Source organism: Ceratotherium simum, chromosome 13 (assembly GCF_057802395.1).
Source record: "Ceratotherium simum simum isolate JZ-2026a chromosome 13, ASM5780239v1, whole genome shotgun sequence".
NCBI lineage: Eukaryota > Metazoa > Chordata > Mammalia > Perissodactyla > Rhinocerotidae > Ceratotherium > Ceratotherium simum.
In genome coordinates this window covers 2,841,368-2,863,274 of record NC_141912.1, presented here as the reverse complement: position 1 = coordinate 2,863,274, position 21,907 = coordinate 2,841,368, and the positions used below count along the sequence as shown (strand labels likewise).

Here is a 21,907-nt window from a genome sequence, read left to right as displayed (position 1 = left end):
GTGTCTTTTGAATTTGGCTTCTTTTGTTCAACTTACACTTTGGAATTTCATCCATGTTGTGAATGTAGCAATGATTTGTCCATTTTCACTGCTACATAGCAGTCTGTTAGATGGATATATCACAATTTATATATGCTTCTTACTGTTGTTGATCTCTGGGGCTCACTCATACAGCTGTTCCCACATTCTTATAAATGTCTTTTGATGTAAATGTGAACACATTTCTCTAGGAGAAGAATTGCTGGGTCAACATTGTTAAATAACATTGAACTATTTTCCAAAGTAGTTTTACCAGTTTATAATCCTCTCCAGGAGTGAGAGAATTCCAGTGGCTCTACATCCTAGCCAATACTCGGAATTGTCAGAATTTTTAATTTTTGCCAATGTGAGTATAAGGTATCTCATCATGTTTTAAATTTGTACTTACCACCCTTTTATTCATTTATAAGCCATCTGGATTTCCTGTTTTAAAGTGTTTATTCAAATTGTTTGTCCATTTTTCTAATTTGTTTTTAATGTGATTTATAGAAGTTATACACACGTGCTTGTGCATGCACACACACCCCCTCACACCCACACACATACACTAAATAACAATGTTTGTCCACTATATGCCTTTCAATTTTCTTTCAATTGTGTGGCTTGTCTTTTTAACTCTTAACAATATCTTTGTAATAAACAAAAATTCTTATTTTTAAAATAGTCAAGTTTATTAATCACTTCCTTTATAGTAAATGCTTTTTTGATCTTCTTTAAAAACTTCTTCCCTACCCTGAAGTCATGGAAAATTCTCCTACATTTTCTTCTAAAAATTTATTTAAATTTTATTTTTCACATTGCTTTTTATAGATCTTAAATATCCATGGAATCGATTTTTTGGTATAGTGTGAGGTAAAAATTCTTTTTCTTTTATCTCTCTTTCTTTCGTTAATTTTTTGCATATACAGTAGATATTCAATTGTCCCTGCCACTTATTAAGTATTCCGTGGTCACCCCATGATGCCTTGCCACTCCTGTCATATACGGAAGGTCAGCGCATGCACAGGCCTGTCACTGGACTCTCCGCTCTGTTTCACCGACCTCTCGTCTGTCCCCGCACCCACACCACGCTGCCTTATTACGACAGCTTTAGAAAGCTTGGTGTGTAGCAGAACATGTTGTCTTGCCTTGTTCTTCAAGACTGTTTTGACCACTTGCATTACCACACAAATTTTAAAATCAGCTTGCCTAGTTACGCGCGCGCGCACACACACACACACACACACGCACACATCCTTCCTTTGGAATATTTGTTGGGATTCGGATTGATAAAAAAATCAATTAGAGAAAAGCAGTTATCTTTACAATATTCCAGTATTCCACTCAGTGAACATGATATATTTCTTCATTTTTAGATTTTTAAAAATTTCTCCTAATGATGTAAAAAATTTTTTCTATATAGAGATTTTGCACGTGTTTTGTTAGATATAGTTTTAGGTACTTGATTTTTTGATGCCATTTTAAGTGGTATCTTTCTTTTAATTTCATTTTCTGTTTGTTGCTAGTCAATAGAAATACTGATATTTAGTCATTATCTTGCTAAACATGCTTAGTAAATCTAAGTATAGAGCTGAATAAAATGATTAGTGCACTTATCCTAATGGCCGTATATAGAACACTACCCCTAATGGATTTAAGATATATCTTTTCTTCTGGAACAGGGGATATTTACAAAAATTGACCATATTCTGGGCCATTAAGCAAGTCTCAAAACATTTCTGAAGACTGAAATAATACAGAGATCCTGTTCTCAAAACCACAAGACAATCAACCTAGAGGACAATAACATCAAGACAATTAGTTCTCAAACACCTATAGGTCCTGCTTTGAGATTTTCTCCTTACCATGGGTTTATGAATCTAGCCGTGGATCTTTGGAAAATGTGTCCTGCATCTTCTTCATTCCATACCTTGAAGTAGCAAGTGATGTCCCCCACCTGAGAGAGCAGAAGGGAAAGGCTGCTCACCTGGATTCGGGATTCGTGTGTTGCTGCTTGTGGGGGAGCAGGAAGGGCACGGGGCTCACTAGCTCATCTGGGTCCCCCAGGCACAAGCCAGTGACCAAAATTAGGGGAGTAGACATGCTGGATGACACCAAGGGCCCCAACTAGCTTCAAGCAGATTAATCCTGTTTGGGGAGGGGCAAAGAGGGGAGACAGGAAATAAAAGAATCACTAATATTTAACATTTTTTGTTGCTACTTTTTAATCATTTTTGTAAAGTATAACATACATGCGGAAAAGTAAATAAATTATGTGTACAACTCAATGCATTATCACAAAATGAATACACCTCTGTAACTACCCATGTCAAGAAATGGCACATCACCAGCACTTCAGAAGCCTCTCCCCCCATGCCACTCCCACTCACAACCCTTGTGTTAAAAAAAAAAATGATTTGTTCTAATCAGGTATGGCAAGAGAGCTGACGTAGAAATAATCATCATGAAGGAAGAAGTTTATACTCACAGAGCCCTAGAAACAGGAGGCACGAGAGACCATGCAATGTGGGACCCAGGAAGCACCCAGGTTGGCCAGGAGGCAGAAGGGGAGAGGAGCAGAGCTTGGCCCAGAGACTTTCTTGCAGAAAGAAATGGGCAAGGCAGGGTAGGTACATTATGTAAGCTTAGGATTGGATAGTTTAAATAATTTTGGTGGGCTCTGGGCTATACAGGTTGTCTCTAGTTGTCTAGTGCCTGGTGCTGGGGTGATTCAGGGCAGGAGGACTATTGGCTTGGGGTGCGAGAGTTTGATAAAGAAGATAGTTGAGAGTGTGGTCACTGAGTTGGTTGGTTTGTATATGAACGGTGTGCTCACAGGGGAGTCATTCGCTCTCTCTAGGAATTAGCTAGCCCTGGGAGGGGCAGTCTCACAGGATCAAGGCCCCAAGTGCCAGAGCATCAAGAATACAGAAAATAAGAAAATATAGTCAATACAATTTCCCTTTCTCCCCAAAGAGTACCTATCTCCTGACTTCAAACACCGTGGATTATTTCTGCCTATTTTTGAACTTTCTATAATCAGAACCATACAGCTTATACTTTGTGTCTGCGTTCTTTCATTCAACAGTGTGTTTGTGAGATTCAGCCATGTTGTTGTGTATTGCTGTAGTTTTTTCATTTCCAGTGTTGTATATTATTCTGTTGTATTAATTTATCCATTCTTCTGTTGATGGGCATTATTTGTGTTGGATCTAACACAAATAATGTTGTTATGAACATTCTTGTACATATTTCCAGGTGCACATGCCAACACACATTTTTGTTGGGTTTATTCCTGGGGCATGAAATTGCTCGACTGTAGTTAGGGTAAGCGTGTGTTCGAGTTTAGTAGATACGCCCAACACTGTACCAAACTGGCTGTGCTATCATGAGTGCATGACCTTGGACAGTGGCCATTCACATTTTAAAGCCACAAGTAGAACACTCCAATGTTACCGAACAGAATAGTTTCTTTGCCTCGACCTTAGACAGTATATGCACTGGTTGATGATTAATGTATAAAGGTTAATTTTGTCTGAACCTTATACAGTATATGTATTAATTTAGGAAATGGTTTCATTTTATATTGGACCCAGATGAGCATAAATGCAAAATGTCAGGAGAAAAACAAATTCAGAACACTTTTTTCTTTGGTTTATGTGTCTCAGATTTTAACTTATCAACTTCTCAGTGAAGCCCCTCACTCTTGACTTTCTCACATTGACCTGTTAGTAGAAGCTCACGAGTGGTTCTCTAGTTCTGTGAGAAATGGTGGAGAGGTTACCAGATTTGACCAAACCACTTCAACTTAGTTATGATGGGCTCTCAATAAATGTTGGCTTCTTTGTTGTAATAAACTGTAAAGCACTCTGCAATCTTAGTTATTAAACTCTTGCTGCTTTTTGAAAACTACGGAGGTATTCTGATTACTCATTATTGTGATCTTCTTTGTCCCTTTTCATTATCAACAAGTTCTCAGAGTCAAAAAAAAAATCTACAAGCCCATTCACACTATATTATCCATAATAATAAAACAACAGAATTTTTCCTTTGTCCCCATTTCATGTTGAGATTTGCAAGAAAGCAGGAGATAAGTTTCATGGATGCAGAATTATTTCATACCCTCAAGCACTATCCGTTTTGGTGAAATTACTTGCCCAGGCATTTAACAAATGAAAAACCCCACAGAAATAGTTACTGCCTTTACTATTCCACCATAGTCATTCTATTTTAACACTCATTACAGGGGGAAAAAATTGGTGAGTCTAAATTTTAATATTGTTGCTGTTAGGGCCTTCCAGTCTATTGGGACCCTGCGTCCAGCAGAGCAGAACCCTGCCTGGTCTTTTTGCGCCATCCTCTCACTTCCAGCGCTCTATCAGACAATACTCCACTGCTATTCACAGGGTTTCTGTGGCCAATTTCCTTCAGAAGTGAGTGGCCATGTCCTCCGTCCTAGTCTGTCTTGGTTCGGAAGCTCTGCTGAAACCTGTCCACCAGGGGTGACCCTGCTGGTGTTTGAAATACCTGTGGCAGGGCTTTCAGCATCACAGCCACACACAGCCCCCTCAGTACGACAACAGACAGGCGGTGGTGTGGCTCCCTGACCGGGAAAGGAACCTGGGCTGTGGTGCTGGGAGCGCCCAATCTTAACCAATAGACTATCAGGGCTGGCTAAATCTTATTTATTTTATTGTACTAAATTTTAGTATAGTGGGTAAGAAATACTTTATTCACACAGATGTGAGTTATCATGGTGTGTGGCAAGTGAGGTGACCCAGCCTGGTGTAGTCATCACCTGTGAGGGGAGTATCAGGCTGAATTCACTTTGGTACCTGAAAGGATGTTGTTTGGAACACATTCTGTTTTATTTTATCCTGGAAGCCCCTCCTTTCCCCTATGTAAGAGGTCTCAAATTTGCTTCCCTCCACCAAAATAATAATAATAATAACCCCAGAGTTTGGAGTATATGTGTAGAAGGGATTCAAAAGGGGCTAGTTTGCCCTCTAAGAGGTGACACATTAAGTCATCTCAGTCATTCACGTCTCAGTAAGAAACGGCCCATCAGGTCCTAGGCAGAGATGTGAGTCTGCCTGGAACTCAGACAGGCTGATCCCCTGAGGAGGGCCCGCGTGGAGCCCTCGCTCCCCTGGCTTCTACGTGGCCGAGCCTCGAAGCCCGGACTCCCAGGAAGTCATCCGGGGCAGGGCCAACGCCTGCCCGCCGCCCAGGGCCTGCCTGGCGACACTCCCCTTCCGCAGCTATAAGTGCCTCGGCGGGCGCTTCTTCCCAGACTCGCGCCGCCGCCAGACCGTCCAGCCGCGCCGCAGGTAAGGGCGCGCCAGGGGCGCCCTGGGCGCGGGGCGGCGGGGGAGGCCAGCCCGGGCTCAGCCCGCGAGCGCCCCGCGCAGCGCAGCCCCGGGCCCTCGGGCGGGGAGGTCACCGCCGCCCCCGCCGCCCCGCCGCGTGCCCGCCTGGCGACCCCCGGGCCTCCGCACCGCGTCCGGGGCGCTAGGCAAGGCCAGGCCGGCCTGCGAGGACGGAGGTCGGGGCGTGGCGGCTGGAGGCAGAACCGCAGCCTGAGATCAGAATGTCTGGCTTGCTCCCTGAACTCCCTCCCAGGGCTGTTTGTGGCCGTTTCCAGGCAGCCCTGGGCCCAGCTGCTTCTCCTTCCTGCGGCTGCAAGGGAAAGGAGGTCGGTGCCACCCTAGAGGTTATTTATCAACGACACGAATCATTCAGTTGATTGCCTACACGCTAGGCACCCCGCACAACTGTTCTTCCTCCTTGCCTGTATGTGGCGAAACTAAGGCTCTGAGAGTGCAAGTCAGGGTGGGTCAGTGGGTGGCTGAGCTGAGGTGAAGGCCGTCTGCGGGAGTGAGAGAGGATGCTTGTCACCTTCTCCGCCGTCGGGCCGCCCCGCCTGACCCTGGGACCTGTGCCGGGCTTCCAGACTCTCACAGCCTACACCAGCTGTGAGACTTGGGACACTTAACGTCTCTAAACAGTAGCGACTGAATCTCAGTAATGACGATAATTCTATCTACTTGCTGGAATTTGCTTTAATGCACCGTAGGTAGCTATGATTTTCTAAGAGAAACATTCTTGTTTCAGGTAAACGTGGGCATTGGATTCACTGCCCCAGTGAATCAGAGGCTTGAACCAAAGGGTCAGGAATGTGTGTGCTCCCAAACTTAGTAGGAAAGGTGGCGAGGCCTGGCTGCTCCTCAGAGTCACCTGTCTGCAAGGTCAGAGCCCCTCAGGATACCCTGGTGCCTGATCCTGTGTCCCTGCTGAATCTGGCCAGTCATCCCTCATGTACCTTTGTGCACACAGAAAAGTGTTCTGGCCCTCCAGAAAAAAAAGAGAGAGAGAGAGAGAGAGAGAGGAAGTACAAGTTCCAGGGTGTTTCAGGGTAGTTGGCACAAGTTGAGGCAAAGGTGGGGAAATCCGTTTGCCTAATTTGCTGGTGTGGGCACGGGGCAGCTGGGGCCTCTGTTCTGTGTTGCAGCCTTCGCCATGGAGCAGCTGAGCACAGCCAACACCCGCTTTGCGGTGGACTTGTTCCGCACTTTGAATAAGGACAATCCTACTGGAAACATCTTCATCTCTCCCTTAAGCATCTCGTCAGCACTGGCCATGATCTTCTTGGGGACCAGAGGCCGTACTGCGGCACAGGTGGCCAAGGTCAGCAGAAACAAACAGCCTGCTCTCCCTCCTGTCTCCCCACTAACGTCAAGTCGGCACCAAAAAGTGGAGCCTTTGAGCTCTTAACGGTGTGTTATTAAAACCGTGTTTCTGTGTTCAGTAGCTATACGTTATGAGGTCAGGCTTTCAGAAAAAGCCCAAAGAACAATCCGTTTGTAGGCAGGCTTCCATTCACCATCGAGTCTTTGCTGAGCACCTACCATGGGCCAGGCACTGGTTTTCGTTTGGCTGAGGATACAGCAGTGAAGAAAGCTGACGAAACCGGGGCAGTGTGCCGCTTCTATTCCGGGGGTGAATCATGGACAGCTTTCCCATAAGCCACAGCACCTCCTCCCGGACTAGGATTTTCCAGTTTCTGCTCTGCATGTGGTGACCTGCTACTCATAAGTAATGCCTGTTATGTAACGTTACTTTTGAGCATAATGACACATAGGAAACGCACCATGCTGGAGATGCCTCGCCCTTTAGAGGGGACAGGGTGACCGTGTATTCTGTATTCCCGCGGCCTAGCCCTGTGCCTGGCACCAAGCGTGGCTCTGTGGGCTGTGACGTGGCGTGTTGAGTTAGCAGGAGGGCTCTGCAGGGAGAGGAGAGGGGTGAGGCGCAGCAGGTGTGGGGGCAGGACCAAGCCCGTGCTGATGCGGCAGGTCACTCTTACAGCCGGGGAGGAAGCTGTGATGTCCAGCCTTCCTCCTGTGCCTAACGGGTGTGGAGGACACTTGTGTGCTAGTTATTGTTCAGTTCTGAGAGGGGACTCTGGCTTTCCTTGTCACCTAGGGGAAAGGATTGCCAAAAGGGAAGGTCTTTCCAACACACCCCTCACAGACCACACACACTGCACCCGTAGCTGACTCAAGTTTATGAAACTATTCCAGCTGCAAAGCTTCTATTACTATACTTTATGGAAAACCAGTCATCTTCATCACTGCAGATACCAAGGCATTTTAAGGTTTTCAAAAATCCACTTTTTTTTTTTTACTCCTGGAACTAATTGTCAGTTGCTTCTTGCAGGGTAATATCAGCTTCTATTTTGAGGCATTCCAGAGACTTTATGACCTCAGCAAAGAGTAGTTTTAAGGTTTTTTCCCCCCATTTCCATTAAAGCAGATCAACCGTAGCAACTATGGAAACATTCTATATCTCGGTCAGTAACTGGACTTTGTACACTGTGTGGGTTTGTTCTTTGTATCTTAAAAGCAAGGAACCAGCCCAGGCCTCATAAAACCATAAAGGGACTCTTGGTTTGTAACTGATACATGGAGAATTAAACTTTTGCCAGATCTTAAGTTTAAAGAACTTATTTTTAAATAAGTGAATTCATGATGCTAATAGTGTAATGAAAAAAAAACCCTCAATCGGTACTATTTTTGTGTTCCTGCATAGGTGATGATTCTTACTTTTACCATTTATTTCTGAGAACTTTCAGTAAAATTATATTTGATACAGAATATATATATGAACATTCCATGTATGATTTTCTTTGGGAAAAAAGCAGACTTGTGTAAATATTTAGTTTATTAACCACTCATATTTGTGGAACTACAGTTATAACAAAAAGTCACGTAAAAACAGTTTCTAATGTTGCAATTATTACGTCTCACAAAGCTATAAATTTTGGATTCTCTATTATTTGTTCTTCAATGAAAATTAATAAAGTATTGGGCTGGGGATCTTCAATAATTAGTAATAAAAACATCAATTTAATTCGATAGAAGCAAATGCAAAGGAATCACTTTATAATTTCAAAATAAATGGTGATAAAGACGATGTTTTCTTTATTTTAGACTCTTCATTTCGATACTGTTGAGGAGATTCATTCAAGATTTCAGAATCTGAATGCTGATATCAACAAATGTGGAGCTTCCTATATTCTGAAACTTGCTAATAGGCTATATGGAGAGAAAACCTATAATTTCCTCCCTGTAAGTACTTTGCACTTCACGTTCTAAAACTCACTGGAAAGTGCAGATTTTTTTCAGCACAATCAACTCACAGAAGTCAGTTTTAAGTTTTATAAACATTCAGAAAAATGATACAGAATGAAAACATATGCAGACAGTATTCTCGTTAATCGATGTGGTTTCATTTTATAGTCCTCACAGTGAAAAGATTGACCTGACGGTTTTACCTAAGCAAGAGCGACTTCCAGAAGTCACTTCCAAGTACAGTCAAGTAGAGTATTTGCTTATTTATGAAAATATTAGTCAAAGGTTAGAAAAGAATTGGTAAATTTTTTACAACACTGAAACTACTGAACTGTATATTTAAAAATGGTTAAGATGGTTAAATTTAATGTTTTGTTTTTTTTACCATAGTAAAAAAATATATAAGGGTTAGAAATTTTTTGGGGTACAGTGAACTTTATGCCTTTTTTACGCCAGGACGATTTCTCTTCCTTTTAAGGATTTTAGAAAATCATTTTTGTATGAAGTAGGAGTTATCCATGACATTTCCTTTTTTTTTTTTTTAAATAGGATTTCTTAGCTTCAACTCAGAAAATGTATGGTGCTGAATTGGCCAGTGTGGATTTTCAGCAAGCCTCTGAAGATGCAAGGAAGGAGATAAATGAGTGGGTCAAAGGACAGACAGAAGGTAAGAGACAGAACAGAATGTCACCACTGCACACTGGTGGCTCTTCTCTGCCCTCCACCTCCCCCACCTGCGTCTGCCTCCCTCTCCCTTTCCCTCTCTCCTCATCCTGACACTGGGGAGGAACTCTGCACTGCCCAGTGCTCAACAGCTTTCAGATGGAGAAATTCCTCAAAGTATAAACTTAAACATGATTGAACTGAAGTAGCTAAATATTTTTTCCCATAAATTCCCAAAAGTACATTTTGAAATTAAAACTAACATTGAATATAGAATAAAAGGAATAAAAATTTTGAGGAAAATCCAGCTGGCTCAAATTATTTAATACACGTATGAAAGGAATATCCTCTTGCTTGTGAATCAATATTCACAAATGGCTGTGGTCATAAATATTTTTTGCCAATATCTTGTCTAACAAATCAGGGATGGTAGGTGGGACTAACTCTCTCTCAGGCTGTTTATCCAATATGACTCTCTCTAACCTGGTCCTGGAGTGAGTCAATGCCCCTACAGAACACCTGAGTTCTGTACAATGAATTGTTCACGGCCATGCTATGGTGGTTGGTGTAGCCTGTGTTTCAGTGGAGTAACTGTCCTACCTTTTGGATATTTGTTAAAATCTTTTTTGTGAAAGTAGGCTTCCACTCACAGGATTTGAAGAAGTGATTTATCTACCAGTTACTAAAAACATTTTCGTAAGGAATATTTTTTTTTCCTGAAAAAGAATGGCCATTGACAAAATAAGGCTCATTGGTTATCGCACTCTCCAGAAAAGGAGAATTTTCCTGTTTTTAGCCCTTTAGCCCTTTAGTTGGTTTATTTAAAATAGCAACATGCTGGTAGGGCTTTCCTAACTTAATACCATGTTAAAGGAAAATTAAATAGAAACTATGCATTTGAATTGCATTTCAGTGCTAATCAAATATCAGTTCAAATTTGGAATTCTGATATGTGGGGATTTTTTAAAAAGCTTACTTTATCTTTTTAGGGAAAATTCCGGAGCTGTTGGCTGCAGGTGTGGTTGATAACATGACTAAACTTGTGCTGGTGAATGCCATCTATTTCAAAGGCAACTGGCAGGAGAAATTCATGGAAGAGGCCACGACTAATGCACCATTCCGACTGAATAAGGTGAGGTGATGTAGCTGTCTAAAATTACTCTTTGCTCTAAAAGAATGCAGATAATATGTGAGTGATTCTCTTTTCAACTTTTCAGAAAGATACAAAAACAGTGAAAATGATGTATCAGAAGAAGAAATTTCCATACGGCTACATCAAGGACCTTAAGTGCCGTGTGCTGGAACTGCCTTACCAAGGCAAGGAGCTCAGCATGATTATCCTGCTGCCAGATGACATTGAGGACGAGTCCACGGGTTTGAAGAAGGTACGGCTCCCGTGTGTCCTTTCGACATGTCAATTCTGCCTCGTGTGTATGTTGAGTGGTAGGTGCTTGTTACGTGTTTACTGCTGTTACTTGACTTTCCTTTCCAGTTCTTTGTCATTCCTTTATAAATTAGCCCATCAACATTTACTACTCCAAAGCCCTAAGTTCAAATTTTCAGCTCCTATCAGTGCACAGTTGTGGTGGGAACATCTAAAGACCTGTATTAAATGTAACATTGGCTGGTGGCAGCTCACGGAAACTCTCTTAAATGAACTTTAAAGGAAAGTGCAGTAAAATGAGGATTGTTTTATTTTTTTTTTATTTTTTATTTTTTTTGTGAGGAGATCAGCCCTGTGCTAACATCCGCCAATCCTCCTCTTTTTTTGCCGAGGAAGACGGCCCTAGGTTAACATCCATGCCCATCCTCCTCCACTTTATATGGGTCGCCGCCACAGCATGGCTCGCCAAAGCAGTGCGTCGGTGCGCCCCTGGGATCCGAACCAGCGAACTCCGGGCCGCCGCAGCGGAGCACGCGCACCCAACCGCTTGCGCCACCGGGCCAGCCCCGAGGATTGTTTTATTAAAATAAATTGTTTAAAATTAAAAAACCCGCAGGCTGGCCCAATGGTGTAGTGGTTAAGTTCACGTGCTCAGCTTTAGTGGCCCGGGGTTCACAGGTTCGGATCCCAGTGTGGACCTACACACCACTCATCAAGCCATGCTGTGGCAGTGTCCCATATACAAAATAAAGGAAGATGGGCACAGATGTTAGCTCAGGGACAATCTTCCTCACCAAAAAAAAAAAAAAATTAAATTAAAAAAAATAAAAATTAAATTAAAAACCCCACAACATTATCATGTATAGTTTCATCATGTACTATAAAATCCTATTATTATACCGCTCATTGTCTCCACAGTTCATATAGATTGTGAATTAAATTTCCAATAGCTACGTGATAGATTGTGAGCTAAGCCTATTTCCTGATAGGAACTTTGTGTGAGGTTTCTATCATGTGTAATTTAAAGGCTATGGCATCTCTTGTTAGGGCTAGGACTAGGCAAAACTGTGGAGATTGTGGTTTTTCTTCAGAGTCCCTAGCCTGCTGTGTGGTTTTTCTCTACTCCCTCCCTAACCAAACTTGCTGTCAGGAAGGGGTCTGATGTTAGCCATTTGCATGTATAGAGTATGTGGTGAAATCAGTGTGGTCTTCTTTCAGTTGCATTTCCACATTCATCTCTTCTCTGATCATAAAAAGAACGTCTCTAGCCTCATGAAAGGAACTATCAGCATCAACAGAACACGGGGAGTGATGGTTCTGTTCTAGTCCAATAGTAGGAATGATAATGGCTGACATTTATGTAGCACTTACCATGTACCAAGTGCTTTATATACGTTAACTCATTTAATGTTCACAGCAATGCTATCATAATATATATTATTACCCCCGTTTTAGGTGAGGAGCTAGGTCCTTTTCTATTTTTACCTAGGAGCTAAATCTATTAGAGATTACTTCAGCTCTGTGAGGTTCTCAGATAACCATAGTGATCAGTGGGGTCCAGAATAAATAGAATAGAATAAATAGAAGTAACTAAAATTTTCCCTTCTACTACTCAACCAATTAGGGTAATAATAACAGCCGTCATAGCCTATCACAGTAATCCAGTGTGGTAGGGGCTTAGTAAGTCCTGGATGGATGGATGGATGTGTGTGTGGATAGGTGAGTGGATAAATGGATAGTTGATGGACCAATGTCTGAAGTCCCTATACTTGGGCCCCTGACGGCTTGGAACACAGCTCTGTTCTATTATCACCAATTGCCAGAAAGAAATGAAGTCCTTCAAATGGAATCTGTTTTGGTACAAAACATGAAGGAAACTAATTAGCAACTGATGTTATGGGTCCATTCATTTAAATAACATTTTATTACTTTACTTAATAAAATCATTTTCATCTCTTCTTTTTGCCCATTCTGATTCCAGATTGAGGAACAATTGACTTTGGAAAAACTGCGTGAGTGGACCAAGCCTGAGAATTTGTATCTTGTTGACGTCAGTGTCCACCTGCCCAGGTTCAAGCTGGAAGAGAGCTACAACCTCAACTCCCCCCTAGCCCACCTGGGCATACAGGATCTCTTTAGCAGTGGCAAAGCTGATCTGTCTGGCATGTCAGGGGCCAGAGATCTTTTCATATCAAAAATTATCCACAAGTCCTTCGTGGAAGTGAATGAGGAGGGCACAGAGGCGGCGGCCGCCACAGGAGGCTTTGCTACCGTTGTCATGCTGGTGCCAGAGGAAAATTTCAATGCCGACCATCCATTCATTTTCTTCATTCGGCACAATCCCTCAACTAACATCCTGTTCTTAGGCAGACTTTCTTCCCCTTAGAGACTGTGGAAATACAAGAAGTCTCTTAAAGCTTAGAGCTTTATTACCTGCCAGTATTATTACCATTACTTTTAATGGTGACAATTTTCATATTTCTTTACCAATAAAACTAATATCCCAAAGCAAATCTTTAATTTCCTTTGTAAGTTCAGCTCTGTTGGCTATTTACACCCATTAACTTTGGCATGGGTATCTATTTTCCTTTTTTATACTTAAAAAATCCAGTTATTGCTTTTGGATGCATCAAGTTAAAAAATAAAAACAATAAATCAGATTTATAGATTCTTGACAATGTAGTAATCTATGAAACTGCTATACTCTCTTGATAGTGGTGGGAAACATTAGAATACTGTAATTTATTTTACAGATAGATTTTTGGAAGCTATAATAGAGAGACACTCTGATTGTTGAAGGAAGGCTTAAAAACAGATATTCAATTGAAATGTAGGAGAGCACCCCAGTTAAGGCCCGGGTTATGAAGACAAACTTGCCTTGGCCAACGTTTCTAACCCTTTGTTCTGCAGGATTAGTATTCTAATACAGCACTCCAGTTTCAAACTATTAAATTAAAGAGCGACCTGGTGATAACCTGCCTTCTCTTTTTTGTTTTCCTTTATCCTACCTGACATGTAGTTTGTGTGGGATCACATGGTGTTAAAAAGTGGGTGTCCTATCATAAAAGATACCAAGAAATCACAAAAAGAAAAATGTGGTAGGAGAGACTGTTAAGCAAAGAGGGTTCACAAAGATCTCACTGTTATCCAGCTTCTTGCACATTTTCTGATAAAGGCTCTTGCCTTCCATTGTCTGGTATAGGTTATCACGCCAATGCGATGGCTTTATGCAATGCTGTGGTGGGAGATGGGGGGTTCTTTGATTAATATAAACCTTTGTCAAATGTACTCCTTGAATGGGGCTTGAAATGCTGCATTTTCTTGCTCCCACAAAGCTGGTGGGCTGGTTAATAAAGTTTCCTAAGGTTTTGCAAGCCAGACTGATCTCCATCTTCTTGATTCTCTCTTATCTCAGACAAGCCAAAACTACATGAGGGGGTTCTTGGCCTGACAATACTGACGTCCATGATGGTAGTGAGTGAGACCACAGAATAAAAACAGAATGTTAGCAAATCTCCTGTTGGCAAGCTTTCCTTCCTTCTTTTTTCTTAAAATACTTACTAGCACTAACCATATTCCAGGTTCTCTTAGCTATAGGAAGAACAAGAATGTCTAATTCTTGTGATGGTGAACTAGGTAACTCAGAATTCTTAAGACAACTAAAAAACCAATCAAACAAAATAAGCATCATCTCAAAGGCAAGGGAGAGCTGACATGATTGTGATGAATTAATGGACCAAGATCCAGGAGAAATTGATGAATATGGGAATTAGGGCCACTTTTGCCCCAGGGGCATTTCCCAATCCAAAAGAGGCAAAAGAAGAGAAGCGGGATTCTGATAATGTTCAAGGCTAGGTAGACAGTTTGGGCCTCGTAAGAGTGGGGACTCCATTATACCTCCCGTGCTTTTGTTTGGCACCCTAAGAGCTACACCCTGCGAGGAAGAGTGAACCAGCTCAGAATGCAGACCTGCTATAAGTCATTGGACAGCCCGGAAAATTCCAGTCCCTGGAATTGGAGTGCATTCTTCCTGGTTTGCTACTACCCAGAGGCACATAGCAGAAGCAAACAAAAATCATCTTTGGGACAAGATTACCCATAAAGCTCAAATTATTTTTATAATCAGCTTTAAAATACAATCTCTAGCATATAGTCAAAGATAACCAGATGGGTGAGGCTCCATGACAACATAAATTAAAACCAGCACAAAAAACAGATAATAGAAACAGAACAGGGGCTCCAAATACTGAAATCATCACAGACAATTTATGAAACAACATTGTTTTCTATGATCAAGATGACAAAATACATTTTAAGCAGATAACTGGAAACTTAAAAGACATTGCGTATTTGAATAAAAATTAAATAGAAATTCTTGGGCCAGCCCCGTGGCTTAGCGGTTAAGTGCACGCGCTCCACTACTGGCCACCAGGGTTCAGATCTTGGGCACGCACTGACGCACCACTTCTCTGGCAATGCTGAGGCCGTGTCCCACATACAGCAACTAGAAGGATGTGCAGCTATGACATACAACTATCTACTGGGGCTCTGGGGGAAAAAAAAGGAGGAGGATTGGCAATAGATATTAGCTCAGAGCCGGTCTTCCTCAGCAAAAAGAGGAGGATTAGCATGGATGTTAGCTCAGGGCTGATCTTCCTCACAAAAAAAAAAAGAAAAAAAAAAGAAATTCCAGAGCTCAAAAATACAATAATAAATGAAAAATTATATAAGATTTAGCAGTAAATTAGAGAGAGCAAAAGAGAAAGTTGTGAATTGTCAGGTTAGAAGAAATTATCCATAATTTCTTCCAGAAAGACAAACATTATAAATAAAGCCCAGAAAGACAAAAGGATGAATAATACAAAAGGAAGGATAAGAAATTCAAAGGAGTCAGTAAGAAGATGCTTAACAGGAAAAGAGAAGACAAGAGACAGTATGGGGAAGAATAATATTTAAAGAGCTAACATTCAAAATGTGTAATCTAATAACTGATAAAAGACATTAATTCACACATTCTAGAAACCCTACCCAAACCCTAAGCAGGATACTACAAAGAAGTCCATCTCTAGACACATCCTGGTAAGACTGTAGAAGTCCAGAGACTAACACATGACCAGAAAAGAAATCACATAAAAATGAAGAAAAAAGACAAAGTACCCTCAAAGGAGCAGCAGTTAGAAGGATAACACATATGTCAACAGAAATTATGACAGCCAGAAGATCATGGAATGATTCTTTAAATATGCTGGGAAAAACAACAGCAAAACACCCTGCCAACCTAGAATTATTCTATACCCAGGAAAAATATCCCTCAAGATATTATTAGAAAAAGAAAAACTGTGAGAGTTCACCATCAGCAGACTTACAAAAAAAAGTTCTAGAGGATATTCTTTTTGCAGAAGAAATGTCAGAGTTGTAAGAAAGAATAAAGAGCAAGAAAAACTGTAAATATGGTAAATTTACATAAATATTGACCATATAAAACAATAGTAATAATGTCTAAAGAACTTCAAATACATACAGAATTAAAATAAATGATAGCATAGAAGTTGGGGAAGGAAATGGGAGTAAAAGTTGTAAAGTCTTTACATTATCTGGGAAGAGAATGAAAATACAGTTACAATTACATTAGACTTTGATAAGTCAAGGATGCATGTTATAATGTCTAAGGTGACCACCAGAAGAAAAGTAAAATGGTTTATAACTTTCAAAATAAACCAAAGAGAAAAAAGGAATAACAAAAACTATACAATCAATCCAAAAGGTAGAATGAGAAAGAGATACATAGAACAGGCATGACAAATAGCAAGATGGTATATTAACTCCAAATATTTAAGTAATTACTTAAAATATAAGTTGACTAAATGTTCCAGTTAAAAGACAAAGATGGTTAGGCTGGATTGAAAAAATACCATATGGTGTTTACAGGAAATGTGTCTATAACATAAAAACAGTTTGAAAGGAAAAGAATAGAAAAAATTCCATGCAAATTCTAACCCTAAAAGTAGATGTGGCTAGAAATATTAGGCAAAGTAGGTTCTCCTATTCTAGAGATAAAGACAGACACTTCATAATGATAAAAAGATGCAGCTCACTAGGAAAATATAACAATTCGAAATTTGTATGTACCCAATAACAAGCCCTCAAAAACACTATTGACAGATAACAAAGAAGATCTAGATAAATGGAGAGCTATACCATGGTTATGATTCAGTATTTTAAATATGTCAATTGATCTACAGAATCAATGCAATCTCAATAAAAAACCCAAAAGTTTTTTGTTTTGTTTTGTTTTTGGTGAAACATGGCAAATGGTTCTACTATTTATACAACAATGTAAAAGGCCAAGAACATCCAAGACAATCTTGAAGAATAACCAGGTGAGAGGACATGTTTAATTGAATCAAGACTTATTCTAAAGTTGCAGAAATAAGGACGGGTTTTGGTACAAGGATGGTCAGAAATGGAACAAAACAGAAAGCCTAGAAATAATAGCCTCACACAATATGAACCTTGCTTTATGATGAGTGACCATCACCCCAGTTTGCTCAAAACAGCCTGTTTATGCCTTTTGTCCTATTGCAATTATTAGCAACGCCCTCTTTTACTCTCAAAATTTAATCGATTTGGATAATAAATCACATGATCATCATATTTATGACAAGTGTGGCCCTTCAAAGTTGGGAGTGAAAGGAGGAAACTTTCAGTAAATTGTTCTGGGACATTTGGGAACACATATGGAAAAAAAACTGAAGTTGATTCCTGCCTTAAACCTAAACAAAAATTATACCAGATGGACTGTAGACTTAACTGTGAAAGCAAAACAAGAACGCTGTTAGAAGATCATATAAGAATATACGAACTTGCGATAGTCATTTCTCAAGAGGACACACACACACACACTCATACACACACACACATCTTGCTAGATTTATTCCCAGGCATTTTGGACGTTTCTGATGCTAAACTGGACCAAATGAAAATTAAGAACTTCAGTTCCTCACAACACATCACTGGGAAAAGGCAAGCCTCAGGACAGCTGATGTAGGCCACCGCCCCAAAGAGGGGTAACATCTAAGTAGGGATCTGAAAGAACGTCCCCAAAGGCATGATTCCAATTCTAGAGCCTTTTCCACTTTACTCTATTTCCCAGGTTACAACTAAAAAAAATATGGTGAAGGCAGCCAGGCTTTGTGAAGTCACAGTTTGGAGAACTGGCTTCCAGATATCTTCAGAGTTTTTATATACCAGAAACACTGCCTTAGATTATCCAAAGAAAGTGGCAGCCCATCTTGAAGAGTGAAAGAAGGAGAATTTGGCTGGGTATTACAAAATCAAGAGTGCTTTTAAAATCATCAAAATAAAGTCAAATGTGTCATGTGGTTTCTGCATTGGTCTGTTTCTTTAAAGAGATTACTACCATGTTCTTGCCATCATCAATTCTTCCTTACTCAGAAATAAATCATAACCTTGTAACCTAGAAGTCTCATCTGACCATAACTATTCTTCCAGCTTGGGGCAGGGAGAGACTCACTAAAACTTAATGAGGAAGGACATTGGGCCAGCCTTGGTGCTCTATACATGACATTTTTATCAACACCAACCTCATGAAGTAGGTGTTATTGTCTTCATTCTATAGATGAGAATAAGTAACCTGCCTGGGATCTCGGAGCAGATTGGGACTCAGGCCTCAAAGCTCTGCAGTGCAGGAATCACCGTGATCCACCATGAGCTAAAGTCCCTGAGTTTCACCGCCAAGTCTCATCGAGAGGGATGAGAAGTGCATTCTAAGCTATTCTAAGAGATTTTTGCCCTTCAGCATTAATGTTATGCTTTCACTCTCAACTGTAATCTCAGCCAATTAAAATGAAATTTTCAATAATTTTACAATCTCAAATAAACTTGCTCTTGAAAAGACAGAATATTACCTGAATTGCTTGGAAACAGGAGGTAAATGGCATTTCAGTAGAACCTGCTGAGTTATCATTTTTCCATTGCACAAATTCAGCACTCTGTTCCCCTCCAATGTCACTGCCAAGAGATCTCTCAAAAAAATTGTCCATCTGGTTGGAGATAAGAAATATACTAGAGGATAAATTTGTCATTTTAAAAAACAATTCAGGACTAAGGAAGGAGATGTATTACTTGGAGAGGTCGATGGCTCATACAACGTATAAACGCATTTCTTCATCTAAACTCTCAAAGTTCTACTTACATATACAGAATTGTGATGCCAGACACTTTCTGATCTGAAAAAACAGTCAGTAGCTGCCATGACCGGGGCCCCGATCTGCAGGGTGCAGATAGAGCAGTGTAGAGTGAAGGAATCAGTCCAAAGCTCCTCAGCCAAAGGATAACTTGTAATGGGAAATCTCATACGTGTCTGAACAAGGGTGATTTTCTAGGATTTAGGAGAGACAATTAAAAAAAAAAGCAATGCACAGCAACGACAGGAGGGTGTGAAAACTGAAAGAGGTTTTCAAAGAGTTCTCGCACCAACCCTTCCTCATTTTGTAAACCTGTTACAAGAAATCCTGGTAATAAGGTATTTTGCTTTGCCAGATAAATAAGAGTTTCCCTGTAAATTAAAAATTTAAGTATTTTATCACTGCACAATATTTTTAAAGGTCAGTTTTCAAAGAATGAATATGATTGCAAATTTTAGTTTTCTATGCAAAATTTGATACATTAGCTGCTATATTTAGGAAATAGGGTAAGTTTTTTTCCCACCATTTTCAGGTAAACTCAGACGTTTTCTATCAAGGCAAAACAGTAGATATTTAAAATTTTCAATTGTTTTCATGTGACATATCTATATTAAAAAGTAAAGACATGTGCTTTTTAAACTCATTAATTTCTTACTGAGTTTTATGTCCGACATCACTTGCTGTTGTTGCTTGCTGAACTAATTTTCAAAAATTAATGTTTATTAATCATTGTGATTTTTCTTAGTTAAAATATATTAACTCCAGAAATATTGTTAATCTAGAATAAGTAAGGTCCTCTATATTCAAGGTTCACAATCTTCCGCTGAGCCACAACAATAGCATGAAATATCTCGTAAGATTGTTCAAATAAATTCTCTTTGTTCTGATTTTAAATTCATTTTGTTTAATTAATATTCCCTAACCATGTCTTACGTGCTAAGCTCTGTACTAGATGCTAAGGATGCAACAATGAAACAGACAAGATCCCTGCTGTGAGATTGTGTATGTCTAATTCATAAAACAGCTCTCCAATAACTAATCTGGTTAACTGACCCACTGGTTAGCAATAACACCAGTTTGGTAGCCGGCACCTGCACTGTGGGACTCTGCTCCTATCCTTCCCTCTATTGTAATGCAGTTGGTTGTCTTCAATATGGAGCGCCAATACTGGGGGGCGGGCGGGTGCTTTGTCTTCTATGTTATTTAGTAAACTGGGTGATTAGCTGGTCTCTACCTGTCTAGTTATCAGTGGATGTATTCTGAATATACTTACCCCTTGGTGTACTGATGAAAACAGAGTTGTGAATCCCAGAGGCACAGCTAATTCAGGAGCTGGTAGGTGCTCTCCTGCAAAGGGAAGGATGGAGCAAAGGCACTGGTGTGATTGACAATTAATAAGTAAAGAGAAGAGTGAGGGGGAGCTAGTAGGAGCGGGGAGACTGGGTCATGCAGAGCACTGAAGGCAAGGTGGACTTGGGGATTTTTACCTTAAGTGCAAGTACTCCATTCATCCTGTAGAGACCACGTTCTATCTGGAATGGTAGGATGAAAGAGCAAAAGGAGATGGGCATTAGCATATCAATCGTAGAAGCCACATTCCTCATCTGAGAAAATAAAGAATGTGGGCCCAATGTTCTATAAGTTTCCTTCTGTCTTCATGAGTAGTCGTGGTCCTGTTTATGAATGAGGCTCACTGGCCACATGTTGGTGATCAAGCCAGCAAAATTTTACCAGGCTTGCAAAACAAGATATTGGGCACAATTTGGGTGCATCCTGTGACCACAATTCATTGTGTTCAGTAAAAACATTACGTACAGCCAGGGGTACAACTGTAAAAAGAACAAAAGCCACAAAATGTTCCAGTAAGCAAGGACACTACACTCCTCAAATATGCAAAACCCTAGGGCCTTGCATTTACAGCATGGTCCATATTTATGGAATGGAATGGGAGAGCTGGAATCTTTGGTTCTTTGAAAAAGTATTTGCCTTAACCTAGTCATGAAGCAGACATTTTCTTCCTCAGAGATTTACAGGCTTTCATCAAAGACTGCTCATGGGTTATTATTGAAGATTGCTCTATCTCTTTGACAACCAAGCATGTTGCCTGGCAACAATTTCCTTGTTGATTTCATATCTACTCTTATCACTGCTTCTATAACTTAAGCAAATCTATCCCTATCCTATTCCCTCCTACGCAGAATAAAGTCCCTTTATTCAGTTCCTGAATTACCAGGCAGCAGAAAGAGAGTGACAGATTCATCAGGCTTCATTATAAGATAAGAGGCTGGATGTTTCACTGCTATTATTGCATCTCAGCTTTGGTTTGAGTTTGAAGCTTTATGGGATAAATTCCTGTTGATTTTTAAAAATATGACCTGTGAGGCCTGTAGCAGAGCATGCAGTTATGCTGGGAGAAAGCAAGGGAGAAATTTCCTGTTCAGGTTCAGGTTCACGTGCTGTAAGGAATTTGGTCAGAACTGGATTTCCCTTGAGAACAGGAAGAGTATAGTACTTTGAATTTTCAATACAAAGCAACAAGGCATGTTTCCTTTTTCCAGTGGTAAAAATGTTGGAAGATTCTTAAGTAGTTGTAATTCAAACTCGAGGACACTGAGCACTTACTGTACCTGAAACCAGGCTGGTCTAAGCCCAGCAGAAATGCTGATAGTCTACAGCTGTTCCTGGAGGATTCCAGCTCCTCTGCCCTGGGAGATCTTGCTTATCCTCTGACAAATGCCTGAAATTCCATGGCTAAGCTACATTCTGTTTCCTTAAAAATTTAAGTCCTCTTTAAAATAAAAATGCTTACTATAGGAATAATAGTCTTTAGCCACCATTTGCATCATAGTGAAGACCAGTCATTTACATCTTTGTAGGATTGAGGATCTGAGAACAAGATATCAGTGGAAGAGAGATCATGAGAACGCTGGGCTCTGGGGAAAATGACAAAATAATGGGCCCTAAACACAGGCTTTGAAAAAACATTGGCCTGAGGCTGGTCC

The 21,907-nt window shown here is 40.5% G+C and overlaps 1 protein-coding gene and 1 long non-coding RNA gene across 7 annotated transcripts; one reads left to right on the top strand and one right to left on the bottom strand.

Moving 5' to 3' along the window:
- Nucleotides 1-1,805: 1,805 nt before the first annotated feature.
- LOC147915353 (uncharacterized) lies at nucleotides 1,806-20,542 on the bottom strand. 2 transcript variants are annotated; one of them, XR_015553883.1, is made up of 3 exons: nucleotides 20,393-20,542; nucleotides 18,627-20,252; nucleotides 1,806-2,166 (listed from the first exon to the last, which is right to left on the bottom strand). It is a non-coding gene; the product is annotated as an uncharacterized LOC147915353 (long non-coding RNA). The 2 variants fall into 2 exon arrangements; XR_015553884.1 differs by lacking the exon at nucleotides 1,806-2,166 and having other exon boundaries at nucleotides 17,371-18,761; nucleotides 18,914-20,252.
- On the top strand, nucleotides 5,244-14,076 carry SERPINB1 (serpin family B member 1). 5 transcript variants are annotated; one of them, XM_087437918.1, is made up of 7 exons: nucleotides 5,244-5,348; nucleotides 6,505-6,705; nucleotides 8,511-8,648; nucleotides 9,201-9,318; nucleotides 10,304-10,446; nucleotides 10,532-10,699; nucleotides 12,680-14,076. In XM_087437918.1, the coding sequence occupies exons 2-7, from the start codon at nucleotides 6,538-6,540 to the stop codon at nucleotides 13,082-13,084; spliced, it is 1,140 nt and encodes a 379-aa protein (XP_087294044.1). In that variant the 5' UTR covers nucleotides 5,244-5,348; nucleotides 6,505-6,537; the 3' UTR covers nucleotides 13,085-14,076. The 5 variants fall into 5 exon arrangements, with proteins under 5 accessions (XP_087294044.1, XP_087294046.1, XP_087294043.1 ...); XM_087437920.1 differs by having other exon boundaries at nucleotides 5,257-5,348; nucleotides 6,530-6,705; XM_087437917.1 differs by lacking the exon at nucleotides 5,244-5,348 and adding an exon at nucleotides 5,517-5,713.
- Nucleotides 20,543-21,907: the final 1,365 nt, after the last annotated feature.